The 19,243-nt window shown below is 41.5% G+C and overlaps 1 protein-coding gene across 1 annotated transcript in view; it reads right to left on the bottom strand.

Annotated features, from left to right (window-relative positions):
* SNX4 (sorting nexin 4) overlaps positions 1-12,547 on the bottom strand; it is a 32,898-nt gene extending 20,351 nt beyond the window's left edge. The window contains 6 exon segments of the mRNA XM_027902652.1: positions 601-648; positions 1,665-1,814; positions 1,891-2,029; positions 11,278-11,393; positions 12,334-12,487; positions 12,489-12,547. Of these exon segments, the coding sequence (XP_027758453.1) occupies positions 601-648; positions 1,665-1,814; positions 1,891-2,029; positions 11,278-11,393; positions 12,334-12,487; positions 12,489-12,532 (651 nt within the window). The 5' untranslated portion in view covers positions 12,533-12,547.
* Between the last annotated feature and the right edge of the window lie 6,696 nt (positions 12,548-19,243).

Raw genomic sequence — 19,243 nt, 5'->3', positions numbered from 1 at the left:
GATTCTTGACCTGTACAGACACATGACCTTTGATCATTTATTCCTGAAAGTCTTCCACCAGTTTACCCAGTCATGAACTCAGTGATGTCAGTGGGGATAGTATTACTCCAAGACACATTCTGTTAAACAGTTAAGGGGCACCAAATCCATCTGTCTTAGTCCCTTTCAGCAATTTCTCCTTGTAAAGAAGTCCTGCAATTCAGACCTCTTTGCTTACCTTTTCTTTTTTTTTTTGACACCTTCCACCTCTCACCAGGCTAAATCTGACACTCACCTTTAAAATGATGCTAAACTGAAGTGTCAACATAAAAGAGCACTGCTATGGGCTTAAGTTCATTATTTTTAAAGCTTATAAGGACCATAATTCTACATTTCTAGAAGAATTACACAGACACATAACAAGCCTGCTACAGAACTTAACAACTGCAATCCTACCTATCACATGCAAAGAGCACCACTGTTTTTTGCAGTTACAAGTACACATAAAGCAATGCATTTAACTTATTCTTACAGCATTCTTACAGCCTTTCATAAATAGCCTAAAACATTTGCTGGAATATGTCTGTGTCACAGCAGGCATGAGACAATTACAGTAATTACCTTTAACTGAAATCCCGTCTCATTCACCATTTCTTTCCACCCACCTTCCTAAAAATACAGGAAAAGAATGTTCAGTTAGAATAATTTAAAAGTGCTGAAGCTTTTGCAAGTCCCTATTTGAGAGCTTATATCAAAAGAGCTTCTCCAGTAAGCCTGGCTTCTGCCTCAGCTACCCTTCCCATGTCTTTCCAAGATTCTGGGTTAAGAATAATCAATCATTACGTTGTGCTTACATACTAATCTTCCCCCAAAACGCTCTTCTCTTCACTACTCAATTACCTCATTCTATCAAGCAGGGGCAGGAGCCACACAGCTCTGTCTAAAGAAGTAGCTCAGCTCTTTAGAAAGAAGGGTTGCCTTTAAGATTATCAGCAGCTCCAAAGACCTTTGCAACTCGAGGCAAAGTGCAGAGAACATACAGATGACAACAATTTATGTGCACACACTGTCAGCTCCTATACATTGGTTCACCTACACACTATACTGCACTGTGGCAAATGCAGCTGCTCAGTCCACTATTTGGGAACCTCTCATCAAAGCACAGAAAAAAAAAGAGCCATCCAACATCTCCTAAAAAGCTGCAGAATGCAGTGCTTAAGCTGACAACTGGACAACAACTTTTGAGACAATGATCATGATCCAAACCTCAAAGCTACAGAAACTATGGATATCCAAAGAGTGAATTGGAAGCCAGTACTGTCTTTGCAGCCAGCAGTACAGCATGCTTACTATTTCAGCTTTAGTCCTGTGGAAGCTTTCCCAACCAACATGCATTAAGTTCCCAACATGCTGTTTCAAAGAGGTAGAAAATCTCTCTTAGGAGTCTTAAAACTTGACTGGAAAAAAGTCATGAGATACATTAGAAGAGCAACTGTACAACTGCAATGGGCTGTTAAGAAACCTTTAGCTGGACAAGCCTTTTCCACCTCAAGTTTATTCACACTGTCTGTCCTTCCTCCCAACATAGAACAAGTTACGGGTCAACAGAAGGGGTGAAGAGCAAAAGGACATTGTCTTAAATAAATAACCACTAAATAATGTATTTAAAAATAACTTTACTATACCTGCGTTAAAAATGAATAAAATATTTTGTCTTGGCAAAGAACAGGATGCGAAGCCACACGTAACAAGAAGTTTTCCAAACCAATTCTTCTTCTTTCCACAAAATCGGGATCCATGTTATCTGCTGATAGCTTATGCCAAACAAAGTCAGCCTAGTTAAACAGAAGAGTGTCAATAGTAAATAAAAAACAAACAAAACAAAGCAAGCTGCAGCCTCAGCTTCCTTACCCTTTTTTCTGGCAAAGGTGGAACAACAATATGTGGGTAAGTAACGGACAAATAATTCCTCAACAACTCAAATTCACTGTAGCGTCGCCACAGGGACTCCACTGGTGCACACTGTCCCTCACTCTGGGACTCAACAGCTCTGAAAGACAAAGCAGCAAATTTGAGAATTAGTAAGCTATCACCCATTCCCTCAAAACAGCAGTACCATTAGAGCAAAGGCCCCAAGAATACTACTGATTACTGAATAACTTGCTCATAACCTGAAGGAACCTTACTTAATTTCATGTCTACGTACTTAATTTAAAAATATTTGTAATTTCTGCCTGATAGCACTCAAATTTTTTAGGAACACGGGAAAAATCAATGCATTTACACAGCAAAAACAAACAGGTAGATCACAGTCAAGTAAAGAGTCACACAGGTGACTTAGTTCAAATCACTGCAGAATTAGGCATGTTTCTCTTGGAACAATGTTAGGCTCCAAATCAGCACAATTTCATGAGCAGCTGAAGGATACAGAGTATTATAAGAAGGAATCACTTCAGAGGGTAAAAATTGTTTTGCATGCAACAGCTAAAATAGTTACAAACAGAACTTTATTAATATTAAGAAATTTTAAAGGATATTTTTAGAAAAACATAGCAAATTTCAAAGTACTTCCAAGTTTTTGTTCAGAGTAGTATCTTTTTATATTTAAGGACCAAGGACATAAACTAGCTAGAGTAAGCAGCTACAAAATTGATGCATCCAAAAAAATTGTTGAAAACTTAAAACCAACATGACCTAACAGGGTATTGAAGGATTTTATGTCACTAAAAAAAAAAAAAAGGAGAAATCATGAAATACTGTAGAACTGAAAAATAATATAAAAATTTGACAAGAAAAATACTTTTTCACACAATACATTTAAAGCAACAGAAATACTTTGCAATATCGTAAAATAAGCACTGGGTCAGTAACACTTCTTGGCAGCGAGCATCAGCTGTCTCTTTCAGAGGCTGAACAACCCCATCTCCCTCAGCCTCTTCCTGCATGTCAGACACTCCAAGCCCATCATCACCCTCATGGCCCTTCACTGGACTTGCTTCAGTAAGTCCACATCCTCTTTGTGCTGGAGAGCTCAGAACTGGGCACAGTAAGTTATGAACTTCAAGTAGTTACTCATATGATACTCAGTAGAACAGATTGCTATGTTACTTCTTCCAGCTGAAGTCAGGTTGTGCAGTTTTTAAATTCATAAGAACATCCTGAAGTTTTAAAAACATCTACGTAGCACAGAAATTATTGATTTTTTTAAAGCTATTCTTAACTTACAGGGTTGGATTTTTAATGACCTTGCTGAAAAACAAATAATCCCACTCTAAAACAGCCTTACATCTTGAGGTGGAAATAATGCAATACAGATTTATGCAAAAGATATTTTCTTTACCAAGTAAGGTAGAATGACTTTGGTATATCTGCCCTTGCCTTGAGGAAAGGACATTTATTCCAGGTGACTGAATTTGTAGAGGAAAAAGACTTCAGAAGGAAGAAGAAAAAAAGGATGTATTCATAGCATTCAACACAAACTGCTGCAGATTAAAACTATTTGAGAGTGACTCAAGAAGAAAAGGTGAACACACTGCTGGCAGCCACCAAAACTGCACTGCCAACATCCCACAGAATTCTTCCCTATTAGAGTATTTTGATTCAATGAAGTTGCAACTGCAAATACAGAGTTCTGAAAAGGGTAAGCTCAGCTTAGCGCTGGACTGACAGGCTGTGCAGCATTCCTCTCCACACTAATGTTGCACAGCTTAAATACTGCAAGACCACTTCAGCTCAAAGCAGGTATCTAGTGACTATTGCTGAGTAAAAGGTAAACTGGATAAGGAACTGAGCTACTATGCCTTGAAAGATTGTTTAGTTGAAAGCTGAAGGCACACACCTTACATTCCTAGAGGAGAAACTCCCAGGGTTTGGTAAACAATCTGGCCATTCAAGACACTCACACAGAAGTACTTCAGTATTACAGATCCTTTAAATCTCTAGCTTCAGCAGCTCTCAACCAGCTGCACAGACTTACACCATGGGTTTCAAGAGCACTACTTTCACATGGGTTATCATCAACCCTTAAGCAAGACTGACACCATCAATACATCCTAGGATTATGTGGACCCTGTCTGAGAACACAACTGCTGCTGAGGTATAGATGCTGCTGTGACAGCAGCAAGACACCAGAGACTCACCCAGAGCTCAGCAGATACATTAAACAGAATGTACAAGACTGCAACCACCTTTACCCAAATGCAGGAAGATCACAGAGATTCAGATCTCAGATCTGGTACAAGAAGTTCACCACAATATAATGGATGTTCTGCCAAGACAAAAATGAGAGGAAGAAAAAAACCAATGCAGGATGCACTTGGTCCATTGCTATTACATGTCTCTGTCACTCCTATGCATAACCATTTCCTGGTCACAGCAAATGCAACGCTGGGATTGGCATAGGAGGTTTAATCAGTTCTTCTTTCTTGTATTGATTTCTGTGTAATATGAGAGTTTCATTATTTTTTTTTTCTAAAATGTAACTAAAGTTTATGACTGAGTGCACCGCCTCATAGCTAGAGGCAAGCTCAGTGTGTGCACACCAGTGACATTTATGGCAGCCCTGCACACTTCAGACACACAGTAGAGTGACAGAGACTTAAGAACTTAACAACAAAGGTTGACTGCAAGAACAGTTTAAAAATCATTCTTATTTTTCTTGTCAATATGAGCTCATAAGGAAAAGTACTCCTAGTTGCAATTATTTTTCATCTCCACATACCTTATTCTTTGGGCTTACACTGCCATAGGCAACTTCAAATATAAAGTTTTCTACTTCCCAAGTACAAGGTACTTAAGAAAGTTTCATTTCAACACAGAGTGTGCTTAATTGTTGTCTTCTGCCTCTAACCAAACCCATTCCCAATGCAGTGCAAGTCTGATTTTAACGTATCACTGTCTGAATAACCTGTAACATCAATGATGTCAGCACAGAGAAGAATGAAAAGGAGTTTCTCTCTCCAAGAAATTTCTGGCCCAGACATTCCTACTCTGTTTTCAAGTGCACTGCTGTAGAAACACAGCTTCACATGACATCAGAAAAGAACCACCTTGAATTTTGTTAGGATGTCTTTGCAAGTGGCCTCAATATATCACTCTCATATCAGACACAATTACGGTAATATACATTAGATAAAGTTGGGCAGCTTGATCTGCCTTAACTCATCCTGCTCTGGTTAGCCATTCCTCCACACACCCATTTTTTGCCAAGGCAGCTTTATCCTGTAAAAGTTGATCTCTATTTTTCTTAGAACTCCTAATGTCTTAAGTCAAGAGAATCACATTATCATTTAATAAGTTTCAATTGTCTTAACACCACAAATATGAGAAAAGAACTAAAGAATAGTAAACTAATAGTAGAAGAAGAAATGAAATCAAGAAAACTGTCTTTACAAAGTGACTTCACAGATTCAAATCTGTTTGGGGAACTACATATACTTGACTTCCACAGTATAGATTACAGGTTAGAACCAAATGTACTTATGTTTCACATTCTTATCCTACAGATATTGAAGGAAGGCAAATACACCGATAAGATCATCACATATTTTCATAGTGCAAGCAGTTCATTTATCATTTGCAAAAGTTCAGGTCAACACACCATCAGTAAGTTGTCACTGTAAGAGTTCACAGCCTTCTGACAGGAAAGTGTTCCAGTGTAAATCATGCTCGTAGTGCTCCGTAAATGTTTGGCAGAGTTAATTATAAATTAGGAGAAGCAAAGATCATGTGGAGACTCAACTGTGCAAAAAACTTGAGAAAGTTTTGCATCAGCTTTGCATTTGTTAGAACTAACAAGAACACATCGGTTATTTTTTTTTAAAAATCATAGTAGTAACATCTCAAACCCACACACATAGACAAGCATTAAGCAGAAAGCTAAATAATAATCAACATTTTTAAAAGGTCATTTAGGACTGTGACACTTCAGCAGGGAAGAACCACAGCTTTACAGAGAAGCCTAGTCCTAAGCTAGCACAAACCACTACCTTGTTACTTGAAGTTTTATGTCCATAGGGGGCCTCAAGAACTCCAGGAGGAAGGAAGCAGACTGCCAGACCAGATCATGCCACTCACTGCATCTTCCCTGCCCACACTGAAGACATCAAGGAAGTTTATTAGATCTAAAGCCTACTGCCACTTTGTTCTGACAAGGCAGATATGTGGACAACAGGCTAGGCTTCCCTCAGTCTAAGTTAATCAAGCTTTACAACCCTTATGAGGGACACAAAAGCTTCACACTTTACCCTGAAGATAAAGATTAAATTACTGACAGAGAATCTTGAAGGTCAAACCTGCCTATGTAGTTTGTTCTTTCTTAACTAGACAGCATCCACTACAACTTCCTCACAGCAGTCCGTGTTAAGCAGCCTGACACTATTTCTCTTCTCAGATCATACTTACATCCTTTATTCTAACATGCATTTATTCTGTCTTAGGAATGCAAACACTGTTGTTTACAATTAGAGTTGTTGCTTTATCTTCATCAGGAGGGCACCTATGTAGCACCAAAGAAGCCATGCTTCTTTAATTAAGTCATTTAAATAAATTTAAAATTACTTTGAAATTATCAACACAAATTTCAGATTCCTGCTTACACCCAGGCCTACAGTAAAGCTGCCAGATTCTGCTTTCCAGAGCACACAACACTACGGAGTTCGGTAAAGGAGGGGAACAGCAAAGTTATTTGCAAAGCTGGGGTGTAAAATCACCGTGCAGCCCTCAGTTCAGAGCCTGCGCCCACAACACGGCCTTTCAAACAAGGTAGTAAGAGTTTGAAACTGCATGGATGGATTTGGGACAGGCAAGTAAGATTAGAGAATTTTTTTTTTTTTTATCACACCAAAAATGTCTCCACCTGGTTACATATGAGGCCATAAAATATCACCAATTACAAGAACATTTCTCCCCAGGAACCCCATTTCAGAAAGGAAGTAGAAATCCACAAAGGTACTCATTACACTCAATACCTTCACTACCATCTAATTTTTTAGACCACGTTATGAACTTCCCCATTAAATGCAAGTATTGCGGACCAGTTTCAATTAAGATTATAATCACTTGTTGATGTTCAGTCAAACTTCTCAATTTGTTTTGGTTCTAAAAACACAATATAATACTTGTACAGTCTTCAGGCAGGAAAACCATATGTTTCCCCTTTAAGTACAGTTTGAACAATGCAAGTTATTCATCCAAAGAACCAACCTGCCTGAAAAAATTAAAAGGACAAAATTGAAACCTTCAGTTTTTACATTCATAACTGATGTTATCATAACCGATGCGAAGATTACATTACTGCCTGTCACGTTCATTTGCCTTAATTCAAAGTGCCAATGTGAAAACTTTAGTCCATCTAATTAACCTCTTCTCGCTTCCCGTTTAAAACCAATTACCTCAAATGAGCCATTAAACAATTCTGAGCGCAATAAAAAGACGAACGGCTGCAAAATATTAAATTAGACGAGAAGGAAACACGTGGGTTTATTTCCTTGTAAAAGCCCTCACCTCTTCAGCAGCAGAAGCATTGACTTTGCTTCCAGCCTTTAACCTTCCAGTGTATGAGAAGTGACACTACCACTCCCCGGCAGTGGGCAAGGTTCACTCTCTGTGCAGAGGAACACCATTTTAGAGGGATGGGCAATTTTTCTCACTAGCTACTTAGAAGCGGTCTCTGTATTCAGGCCTCTCAGACAGCTGATATCTAATGATTGCTCTTTTACCTGGCAGGCTGTATGACAAAGAAGCACTTATCTTGCTATGGGATTTTTCACAGCCAGCTGATTCTTTGGTTTTTTACACTTCACCCAGTTTGCTGTATTTAATCAAAATATACATTTACTAGGCAGATTAATTATTCATACTATCAATCAAGTAAAAATCAACAGTAAGTTTTCAAATCCTCTGTCTTCTTTCAGGTCCCAGCTCTCCCATGGTTAAAGCTCATGCTGAATTTAGACTTTCCTTTTTCCTAATACCTCCTTTGGAGGGAGCAGACAAGTTTTCCTGACTCTCAATGACCAAAATCTGCCTTTTGCTGTTTTATCAGAAGACAACATACTTCTGTGGGCTTTCATCCTGTGCCTCTCCCCAAGAAACCCATGAGTGGGCTTTTCACCTAGCCCAGCATGGAATGGGAGACTTTGGGAATGGTATTCAACCAAAACATAACAAAGGAAAAACTCCTGAAATCCCATGGTGCAGCCCTGCTACCACTGAACTGTGGTCTGGCTGGCTACTGATTTCCAAGTTCATTTCTCTCACAGGAACTTTCTTTAGTAAGTTCTTACACTTTGGATGGGCAATCCAAGGTCTTAACAGAGAAGCAGGTATCACTCCTGTCACAGTCTAACTACGAGAACACTTTCCAAATACTGAAAACAGAAACAAGGTTAGTAACTTCCCAGCCATACTGGGGGAGTAAAAAGGAAATATACTGAGCCACCTTGTCAAAGAGGAAGTAGGGCTGGAAACCAGGGATCCTCCTATTAAGTAGTCAGATACCAGGCTGCACAAAATTGTGCTACTTTTTCCTAAAGCCCCATTTAAAACAAACAAAAAAATACACTCTATTCATCATATTGTTTGATCACGGAGGCCAGACTAGAGGTCTTAAAGTGAGCAGGATGGAAGCAAAGTGAACTACATGGGAAGTATCCTACTACTACACTAGAAATTGTTTACTTTAAAGGAGAACAGGCAAAAAAGGCATTCCCCAAATGTCCTATAATTAAAAGTGCATCAAAACAGATCACTTATAGAGGCGCTCTGCATTCTGATTGACTTTCAGTCTGTCATGAAAAATAGCAGGTACAAGAACAGGAGTCAGGGGTTTATACTATCTCAGTTCTTGTCGTTTCATGCAGACTCTGATATACGACACAGTTGCCTAAAATTCTAACAAGCAAGTCTGAATTTAGATAAGGTCCTGGATATTTGCAATTTCCCTTACAGAAAGCAAGTTGCAGGCTGAGCACTTATATCTCAAGAAGGAATATTCAGCTACACATCTTAATTACAAGAATTTGTACTTGCCTTAATGCCATTTCCCAAAAAGAGGAGGAAGTGTCCCCTCTTTTTACAGGGAGAATATAAAAACTAAGTTATTTTTAAGTAAGTGTATGGTTTAACGGAAGCTGTGAAACAAACTGACATCATGACTAATTGAACAGAAATAGCTCCCCACAAAAATCTAATTAGCTAATGCAGAAAGGTGTAAACCAAGAATATAGGGGATGCTTTCAAGAAGCAAAACCCTTGGAATTTTCTGAGGCTCTGTGGTCTATGGGAATGGAGCTTATTCTGTTTCAAAGAAACCCATCTACATCAAGGTATAATACAACTTTAAAAAAAACAATCATAAAAGTCACATGAAAATGTGAGCATAGTAACAAATCTTTTCATTTTGAAAAGAAAAAGTAAGCAATACCATCACTTGCATTTTGAAAACATTTTCATCAGCACTAGTGAAACTTAGATGTTAAAAGTTTAAACACTTAGCTCCTGTTCTCTAACAAATACACAGGGGTCATAATTCCATCCATCTTGTGTCTCTTATTCACCCAGATACAATTCCTCAATTAAAACTGTAATTAAATCCTAGATAGCAGTAACGGGGGAACCCCAGTTCATATAAACGTAATGCAACTATTATTAAGTGGTCTTCCTTTTATATTACTATAAACAGTTTTATTCTTCAGCTACAGAATATCCTATTACCCACAGACAAATTGCTGTAAGCCCACCTACAGCTACAGGCTCAGCAGGAAGCACATTTAATAGCTACCAATTATATTTATGCAAGAAATTTTGCCTTCTCAGCAAAAGAAAAAGAGAACCCATTTTATTAAGAGATGTGACAAACCCACATTTTCAATAGTTCTGCGACAAACACGTCTTGGTATTTGCTGACCACAGAATAAATGAAAAAATGCCATCTGAGCAGCAAAATACAGTTTTGCCACAATAGAAGAACAACTGGGAAAGACCAGCAGGAGCGAGTGTAAAGTAACACAAGGATGACTGGGAAAGGACATGCAGTCAGCATGTTCTGGGGCTGCATAAAGCTGCCCCCAGTGTACACTTCACATCATAGTTAGACACCAGTGATTCCAGCTTTCTTCTCTTTTCTTTAAGAAATATTACTAAAAAAAAATAACACTTATTTTACATAAGATGTGATCTTTAATATCAATACACTGTAAAAGTATTTTTTAAGCACCTGAGCAACTGCCAAAGAACTACAATATTTGAAAAATATAATATATGTCTATTTTGGATTTCATTCTGTAAGTTTAGCAAAAATACAGCAAACATATCCCAGTAGGTCTGCAGTCATTTTGACTGGCACGTCCATTAGTTAAACAAGCTAAGAAGCCTTTTAAATTTGAACTCTTCAGAGCCTTTGCAAAATGCAACAGCTTTTCTGAGAAGGTTTTACCTGTACACCAGATCATTCCCAAGACAAGGTCCAAAGATTAAAAGTGGTAATATAAAGAAAAGAGAAGCAAAACTCCTAATAAAGTCTAATTCTGAAAGTCTTGCTTCAGCTGGGTAACATGATCCTGCATAATAGGAGTCATCTGTGACTGTTTGGGAAGTTAAGATAAGTTAGAAAAGATTTTAAAGCTTTGTTCATTACTCAGTACTTGAAATTTTAAGTTGTCTTTGTGGTACTGAACATGTTTACCAAAGTAGTATTATTAATCTTGTTAACACAAGAAGACTGAAAGCAATAAGTTCTCTGGTGAAAGTTCAAGGCAGTATGAAGAAAGGAAACAGTTAATTAACCCTAACCCTTAGACCGTCTACAGGGAGGATGTGGTGATCAGATCAAGCAAAACACTTCAAATATTAGCTGAACAATAAATTTTCACCACATGACACAAGTCATGAGACTTCTCTATTTTCTTGTGAACTCCAATAAGCTTAACCACTACATTAGACCTCTCTCACATATAGCCTCATAAATATGTGTATAAATTTGTCCAAACTATGTTTAAGAAGTAACTGAGCAGTTGTTGACACCATATAAAAACTTTCAAGCACGCATTTTTCCACCTAGCTCCAAATCAAGAATTACAGTACAGTTACACAACACCAGCACTAGTACTGAACTGGAGATCAGCTGCCAAGTTTTCACAGGAAAAGATCCTCCACAGTGGGTTGATAACCACATGACAAAGCATAAACCAGCTAAATTCTCCCATCAACTGTACCTGAATATTTTTAGGGGTGGAAGGAGGGAAAATCTGTTTAGAAAGGCACATCCATGTACTCTGAGAGCGAGCTCTTATCACCCACCTAGTCTCTATGAGGTAAGCAGTGTATGTTTCTTGTATGTTCATGGCATTCCTCCCAGTCCGTTTTTCAGCTTCTGAAACAGTAATTTCCATTTTCTTTGCCAAACAGTCTTCCATCTTTTTAGAAGAGGAAAATAAAGATTCATGCAACATTAACCACACAAGGCAAAGGCTACTAACCCTGCCTCCCCTTCTCCCACACCACATTTGTTCAAATAAGACATGTCTCTGTGGGATAAAGGCTTTGACAGGACTTCGTTTTATATCTGTGTTCTCTATCACATTTGCAAGCAAAAACAGAAAACCTGCTTTGGGGAGAAAAGAGCAAAGTCAACAAACTGACAACTCCAGGAAAATACAGAAAGGAAAAGCATTTTTCCTTATAGGTAACAAAGTAACCTTTTAAAAAGCAAACAAACACACACACACCAGTACTTTCTATCCAAACACTTCCCAACTACCGGTGAATTCCTCCTCAGGACACCTGGGACGTGTAACCACCTCTCCCCTTTCACAGGAAACACAACACATCCGGACCGAGATGTTTTAATCTCTCAGAGGAGGTTCGTTATCTTTTACACATTTGCGGCCAGGAACTAGTCAGGACCACATGCCCCCCCTGAAAAGGCAGAGCTTCACTGAGCAGGGAGGGGGGATTCATTTGTGAAATTAAGGGGGAGGGGGAGACAAAAAAAGGTAGCTGATAACAATCAATAATAATCTAACACTAGGGACGAGGACAGAAGGTGCACAAAGCTCTCCGACAAGAGACCAGACCGGGTCTGGAAGCAGAGCCTCTCAGCTCAGAGGGTTGGGCTGTAGAGCTCTGCCGGGCAGGGCTCGGCCCCGGGCAGGCGGACGAAGGGCTCGTCCCACCTGTAGCCCCTTGCCGCGGCGGCAGGCACCGCTGGGCACCGCCCGGCCCGGCCTCCCCGCGCCCCGCCGCCCCCCCGCCTGGCCCGGGCAGCGCGCTCAGGAAAGAACGGTGCTCGCCCCGGCCGAGCAGGCCCCGGGCCCGGGGCGGGGAACACCACCCCTCCGCCACCGCCCCCCTCACCCTCACCGCGGCCGCGGGCTGCTCCGGGGGCCGCAGGGCGCCGTCCTCCTCTTCGTCCTCCTCCTCCTCCTCCTCTTCTTCGTCCTCCTCCTCCTCCTCGGGGCGGCTGCCGCTCCGCTCGGGCTCGGCGCTCTCCATGGGGCTCGGGGGCTCGGCCGCGCTGCGCGCAGGCGCTGAGCCCGGCTCCGGGCAAACCCATGGCCGGTCCTAGAGCCGGGCCGGGCCGGGGTGTGTCCGCGGGGCCGGCCCCGGGGCCCGCCGGCCGTGCCCACTGACACGCTCGGTCCGGGGCGCTGCCGGCGCCCGGCCCGCCCTGGTGCCCGCAGGGGGCTCGGTAGTGCCCCTGTGCACCGACAGCCCCCGCTGTGACCGTGCTCCGCGGCCCTGAGCCTCCCGTCCGGGACGGGGACAGAGCTTCCCCCCTGACCGCCCACCCTCGGTCGTACAGCCTGTCAGTGTTCATTTCCAAGATTTGTTTGTGGTGGTGGTGTTCCTCTCGCTAGTTCTCAGGTCACCCAAGAGTTTCTCACGCCTTTCCCGCTTGGATTTTTTGGCAGCCTGTGTTGTTCTAGCAAATAGCATACCTTAAACAAACAAACAAACAAAAAATATATATGCCATATTAGTAGGAAATGTTTCAGATATTTTCCTGTCTTTCGTCTGTAGCAGGAGTTGTCACTTTTCTTTACACAGTCTCTTTCATCAGCCAATAACTTTCCCACAGGATGTTTGTTAGCATTAGGCAGCTCGGGTTGTTTTTTTTAAAGCCCACCAGCCCGCTATTTCCCCACTCTCAATCCTTTACTAGTAGAGAGGGACTCAGTCGTGCTGTATTCCTTACCCTACCGGATGCCCAGCCTTTTCCATTAGCTCCCTCCCGGCGCTAGCATGACACCCAGAAGGGCATTCTCCTGCTCAGCATCTCTGCTGGCCAACACCCAAGCATGTCCCATCCTGCCATGCTTCCCCAGGAAGGACCTGAGTGGTTAAAATCTGCCGAGTTCAGCTCTGGGGAAGCCTCTGTCATTACTTATTAAAAGCTCCAGCCGTCTTGTCTCTTCTCGTTAAGCAGGAACAAACCTCCCTGTGCATTTCTGTCATTCCTAGCCTGTGTTTTTGGAGAGACATACAGCAAGTCCGCCTAGGAGCTCCTACAGAACATCAGTTAATGTATCATAGACTATACATAAATACATCATTATTGCAGCCTTTGGGTTTATTCCCTCGTGATCCCGTGGTACCTACACAGTCCTTGTGGGACTGGCAAACTGGATGGAGAGATTGTTCCTATTTATTCCTCGTACTCCAAACACCATTTTGGACACTCAGGAACAGTGCCCTTGTTCCCTGGTTTACATATCACACCACTCCTTTGAGACTTTCCATTTTTGCACCAGATTCATGTCCTTTGATTCAGCATTACATTCTTTATTATTCTCATGTAGCTTTTTTCTTTTCATGTCCTTTTCAAACCCAGGTTAAAGGCCAACTCAGGGGATTACAGAGTTGATACTATGTGTTTCTTTGCCTTGCTTTTTTTCTGTTTTGCATAGGAAATATGCTTTTCTCAGTGTTGACCAGAGTTGAATTTGCATACATTTTTCATCCAAAATTTAATCTTTTTCTTCCAACAACAATTAAAATAAATCTCAAAATCCCCTTTGAAGACCCCATGAATTAATATTTGGCGTCTGGTTTCTATTCTGTTGTCTTCAATGTTTATTCAACTTTTTCCTCAGATTGTTTGAACAGATACCTCAATCTGTCCTTTCCCACCCCTCCACCACTGTAGCTGGATGGAGTTTCCCAAGCTTTTCCACAAAATGCTTTCCTAAAACAAAAGTTTTTTACAAGTATGTGAACTGTGATTTGTCCTCTGAATAGGACTGATTTAAGATTTGTTTTCTAAATGCAAAGTCCAGTTTAGATGTAAAGGCATGATTGCACTCTGTAAGGCACAGTCTGTTTTCCATTACGGTATGGTTTTCTTATGTTTACTCAAGATGTACATTAAGATACATACCTTGTATCAATTACACTTGCATTTGCAGCATGCACATACTGATTTTTTTCTGATCTGTATCAGTGATATAATGGAAATATTTATGTGAAGCTCATGCAGGATATCGTACTTTGTGCTAAGTGTTATTATGGAAACAACATTATCAATAAAGTACAGTAATATTTTGTGGGTCTAACATTCCATGATTTTAAAAACTATTTTCACCTTTGAATTTTCTTCATAGTAGTAAAAGCTATGGAGAAGAGTTAAAACATTATGGATATAGAAGGAGGATGGGGATGGAACTGCCCAAATCAAGTAGACCAGCAGCCTGGACAGCACTTATGCACATTATAGCCTGGGGAGCTTTAGATGAGAGTGAGGTCTCCTGAGAAACTAGTGTGCAGTAGAGAGGTCTTCAATAAGCACCAAAGTCTCCATCAAAATTAGGCTCTTCCTCAGCCACATTTTCCTACCTCAGCCTGCAAAGTGGGTTAACAGTATTTTCTCATAGCACAGTACTGCTCTCAGAACTTCCAGGACTTGTGCTACTTTGGTTAAAATAGGCTTTAGTGCTCCCCGCCTAACCTAGGCACAATCACAGCCAGGGCCTCTTTGGATCTCCTCTTGTCAAGATATGAGTCCAATTTCCTGCAGGTCACTCTAACCAGGACACTCAACTGCTCTTCAGCAACTTCACTAGGCAGCATGACCCTTGTTCTTCAACCTTAAGAAGGCAAACTCAGCTTCCTACCTACAAGTCCCTTTAGCCTCTGAAGCTGTCCCGACTCCAATCAAAGCCTCTGGAAAACAGGGAACTCCATCTTTTTCCATCCTGAACTCTGTTCTTTTTAATCCTACTGCTACTCTGGACAAACTGCTTTTACGGCAGAAGAAGGCTAAGCAAGGTATATTACCACATAAATTAGCTTCCCAGTGCTTTTTGTAAGGTTATGGGTTTTACCTTTCCTTGGATCTTTTGACAGCCTGTGTTGCTCTAGCAAATAACACACCTTAAACAAACAAACAAACAAAAAAGCCATATTAATGGGAAATATTTCACAACAACTTTGTCACAACACTATTTATCAGTACCTTCATTTAGAGTTCCTCATCCCTTCAGCCTCTTAGAAGTAGTTAAAATTAAAAGGTAATACAACTACCATCAACAACCATCACTTTGCTACTGAGAACTTAAATGAAAACACCTAAAGCAGCGGCTCTGCTTTGCATCTCTCCTGCAACACCCGCAGCCTTTCAGTAACCTCAGGAAGAGAGAGTAAACCAGCCAATATTCCTGCTGACAAGAGAAGCGTATCCTGTGCAGTGTCTGGCTGTGCCTGCGCATGAAAGCAACGGGGTGCAGAGTAGATTCATGGAGCAACACAGCTGGAGCTGAGGACCCACCATCTGCACCACACATATTTTAGTTGATGATTTTTAGGGTGCCTCTAGTCCGCTCCCAGGCATTGGCCACCCTTCACACCTTCCACTTTGGCTGCTACCAGAAAAAAGTCAGTGTGTGCCCTGCTTTAAGCCTGCCTTGTAGCACGAGCCAAAGCAGGAGGGCCAGGAGTTTTTCTTCAAAAGCACATTCCTGATCCATGGTTCAGGCTCCTGGATCCTATCATAGTTTTACTACCAATAATAATAGTACAAAGATCATGAGTCAGGCTGTCAAACTGCTCCTACAGGATGATTCCTCCAGAACCAAAGGTGTTTGCTATCTGGAGGTGTTTGGCAGCTGAAGTGATGCCTGCTTGTGCTGTTGGTCTTCAAAGACTGATCCTCACTGAAGACCCTGGCATCTGTCTGCATGTGCTGTCCTTGGTATGATGGATGCAGCAGAAAACAATCTTTGCTTAGGATCCTTAAGAAAACACAGAAGAGGAGTGAACGTCAAGGAACTGCCAGTAAAATGCAGGAGGAACTGCTTCAGCATGGAATACTGCAGGAGGAAAAGTAGGTGAGCTCAGACTCCTCATAGACATATTTCTAGCATCTAAATATCTGTTTGAAATGATCACTAAACAGCAGGAAAATCAAAATTTTGTTTGTTTTTTTTTTTTTTCAGAAGAAGAAAAGCTCATGGAAAGATAAGCAGAGAGTGGAAAAGAGATATGGATGCAGAAAATCACTCAATTCCACTCAGTCTGAAATTGGTAGCAGGGGTTTCCATCCATTTCAGCTACAGCAGATCTGGTTCCACAAATTACACACAAAGGCCAAAACTAATCCACATTTTTGAAAGAATCTGTGCAAACACATTGATAGTATGAATGAAAACTTAATGAAAGTGGCTTCAAAAGCAGCTTGAAGTGAGCTGTGAGAAAAACTCAAAACCTCAGAGGAAGAAAGCCAGAAAATTTGAGACAGAATTGAAGAGAAAAAAACCAACAAACCAACTCAGTGACATTGTGAATTATAGAGATGTTAAACCTTTACTTAATCTTGATGTATCATTGATCAAGGAACCTGTTGCACACAATCTGTGAGAAGTTAGAAGTTAGGCCAGTGTTTCTGGACTATGCAAAGACTCCAATAAAAGTCAGGCATCACAGAAAGTGCAAATATTCTTCATGGCTACAAAAAGGAGCATTAACCGAGAGGCAGGAGCATGGGGAAGTTGAGGGCTGAGGAGAGTTGGTCGAGGCAATGCAGACAAGGCCAGAGGAGGTATGGCCGTGTCCCTCAGGATGCAGTGCTGGCTTTGATTGCTCATGCTCCTCTTGCTATCTGGTCATTAAAGGTTACGACACCATCATTGGGACAGGCTGTAGCAAGAGAATGGAAAATGCTAAAGGTGTTTTTCATGGTATTTTTCCTTGGGTTAATGCAGGATGGAGGTGGTGGCTGGATTGGATCCACCCTCCAGGATGCACATCTTTCTCAGGTGACTGTTGCTGATGGCACAGTGAAACCAAGGTCATGCTTATACAGTGCAGAAGTGATGACATTTCTGGGGTTTTATTAACTACCAGGACAACTTGAGGGTAGTTCAATATGATCACACGATAAATGCACATACATTAAGCGTATGGATTTGTGCTCACAAGTAGAAGCTAAGTCCCTATCCTACCAGGCAGCCATTTTCCTTAGACCTGTCTTTTAATTCTTCAAAGTATAAAATTAATTCTCCTCTCAACAAAACCCCTCACGGAACTCATCTAAAGCCCAACATAACTACTGATAAAAACAGATTAAAAGAGAACAATGCAGAACCAATACATATTAGTCCGGTCATATAATGGGCAGGAAATCAAGAGGACCAAGGGAACATCTCCTGATTGCACAAGTAAACCCAACACTTTTTGCTGTAGTCAGTCATTTTAAACCCAGTGCCCCTGCAGTGGGGTCTAGAGGGCAAGGAGGAGGTCCAGGGAAGCTTGGGAGCATTGCCCTTGCATTACCACTGCCTTGGGCATGGTTGCATGGCTCTCTTCCCTCCCTTCACATTCCTATCACATGAAGGTGATCTTCACCCCTGGGAAGAATAATAAGTTTGACTCACCTGGGTCTGGCACATATCCATTGTGACATTACCCTGCACAGGGGTATTTAGTGCTCATGTTGGAGCTTCAGATCTCCTGCTCGATTGCTGAGCCTTGCCTCCCACGGTGGAAACCCAGGCTGTTTGCAACCTTCGTTTAAACATATGTTATATTGTTTCAGGTGTCCAAAGTCTTATTTTACTTCTCTAGTAAATATCTCCCAGCTCCTATACGAGAACTTTGGGAAAACTTCTCCCACAATGCAACTTAAAAATCACCCTGCAGAGACCTTACGTTCCTCAGCTTAAATCCAGCCTTCAGTGTGCCTTGAGTTATGAGGCTGTCCAGACCACTAATAGAGAAGCAGGGGAATTTACACCAAAAGGAATAAACAAGCCAACAATAAAAATAACCATTTATCTCTTTTTCCTCCCCAGTGTCTTACTCAAAAGGTCACTGTGTTCTTTTGTGGAAGCAAAGCTCTATAATGTGAGTTTAGATACTTTAGGTTCTTACTCGCTTTCCCCCGAGTAACTTTGGTGGATTTTTAGTTTGATTTTTTTCCTTGGATACGATCTAAGAAATAACCAGGGTTTCCAGAACAGGGCTGTTAGTCAGAGAAAAGACCAGGTCAGTGGGGCACGTGCTGCGGGGCTCCCTGCTTAACTCGGCACGACTCATGGCATAGTGCTAGGAAAGAAACAAGCTCCCTTTCCTCCTATTTTGCAGATGAGGTTTGCTTACAGTAGCCTCAGCTCAATGGACTGAAAGTGCAGGTTACAGGAGGGTATATCTAGCTCTGTGCAGTCTTCCACAGAGGCTGAGCAGACAGGTTCCCCGTGTGCAGAAAGCAGCCCGCAGAGCCCAGTGTCCAGTTTGGGACAGCAAACCCCTGCCCACGTTATCATGGCACCATGTTTTACCAACCAGCAGATCTAACACCATCTAGAAACAAGTACAACTGTTTGGAAAGAGCGGGACATGAACTGTTTCCCAAAAGTTTCCCCCTGCACAGCTTCCTGTAGAAACCCCACAGTCTTGTAAAGGTGTCATTGCATGGGACATCTACTGCCTTTGTTCTCATTTCATGGAGGATTGGCCCCAAATCTCACCCTAAGATTATTCTGCAGAAAGGATGAAGCATTTTATAGGGTTCAGTTTGGCCCAGAAGTTATTTGGGATTGCCTGGAATTTTGGAAACTGCAGCTCCCACAGCTCAGGGTCCCTGGCTGCAGTGACATTGTGCAGGCTTCCTGCTGCCTTCCCAAGTTTTGCTGCTAAAAAAAATAATACCCCATGCTTCCCTAGAAATTCCAAATCATGCAGCGTGTTTTGTCAATGTCCACCGTTGTTTAAAGCCCCTCTGGGCTCCTGCTGGGGACATTATTTCTCTCCAAGTTTTATAGGCAGTGGGGGA

This window comes from Empidonax traillii, unplaced genomic scaffold, assembly GCF_003031625.1.
Source record: "Empidonax traillii isolate 1590-97213 ecotype Southwest subspecies unplaced genomic scaffold, ASM303162v1 scaffold900:size397343, whole genome shotgun sequence".
Taxonomy (NCBI): domain Eukaryota; kingdom Metazoa; phylum Chordata; class Aves; order Passeriformes; family Tyrannidae; genus Empidonax; species Empidonax traillii.
Note: the sequence above shows the minus strand (reverse complement) of the source record. Positions and strands in the feature narration are given on the sequence as shown.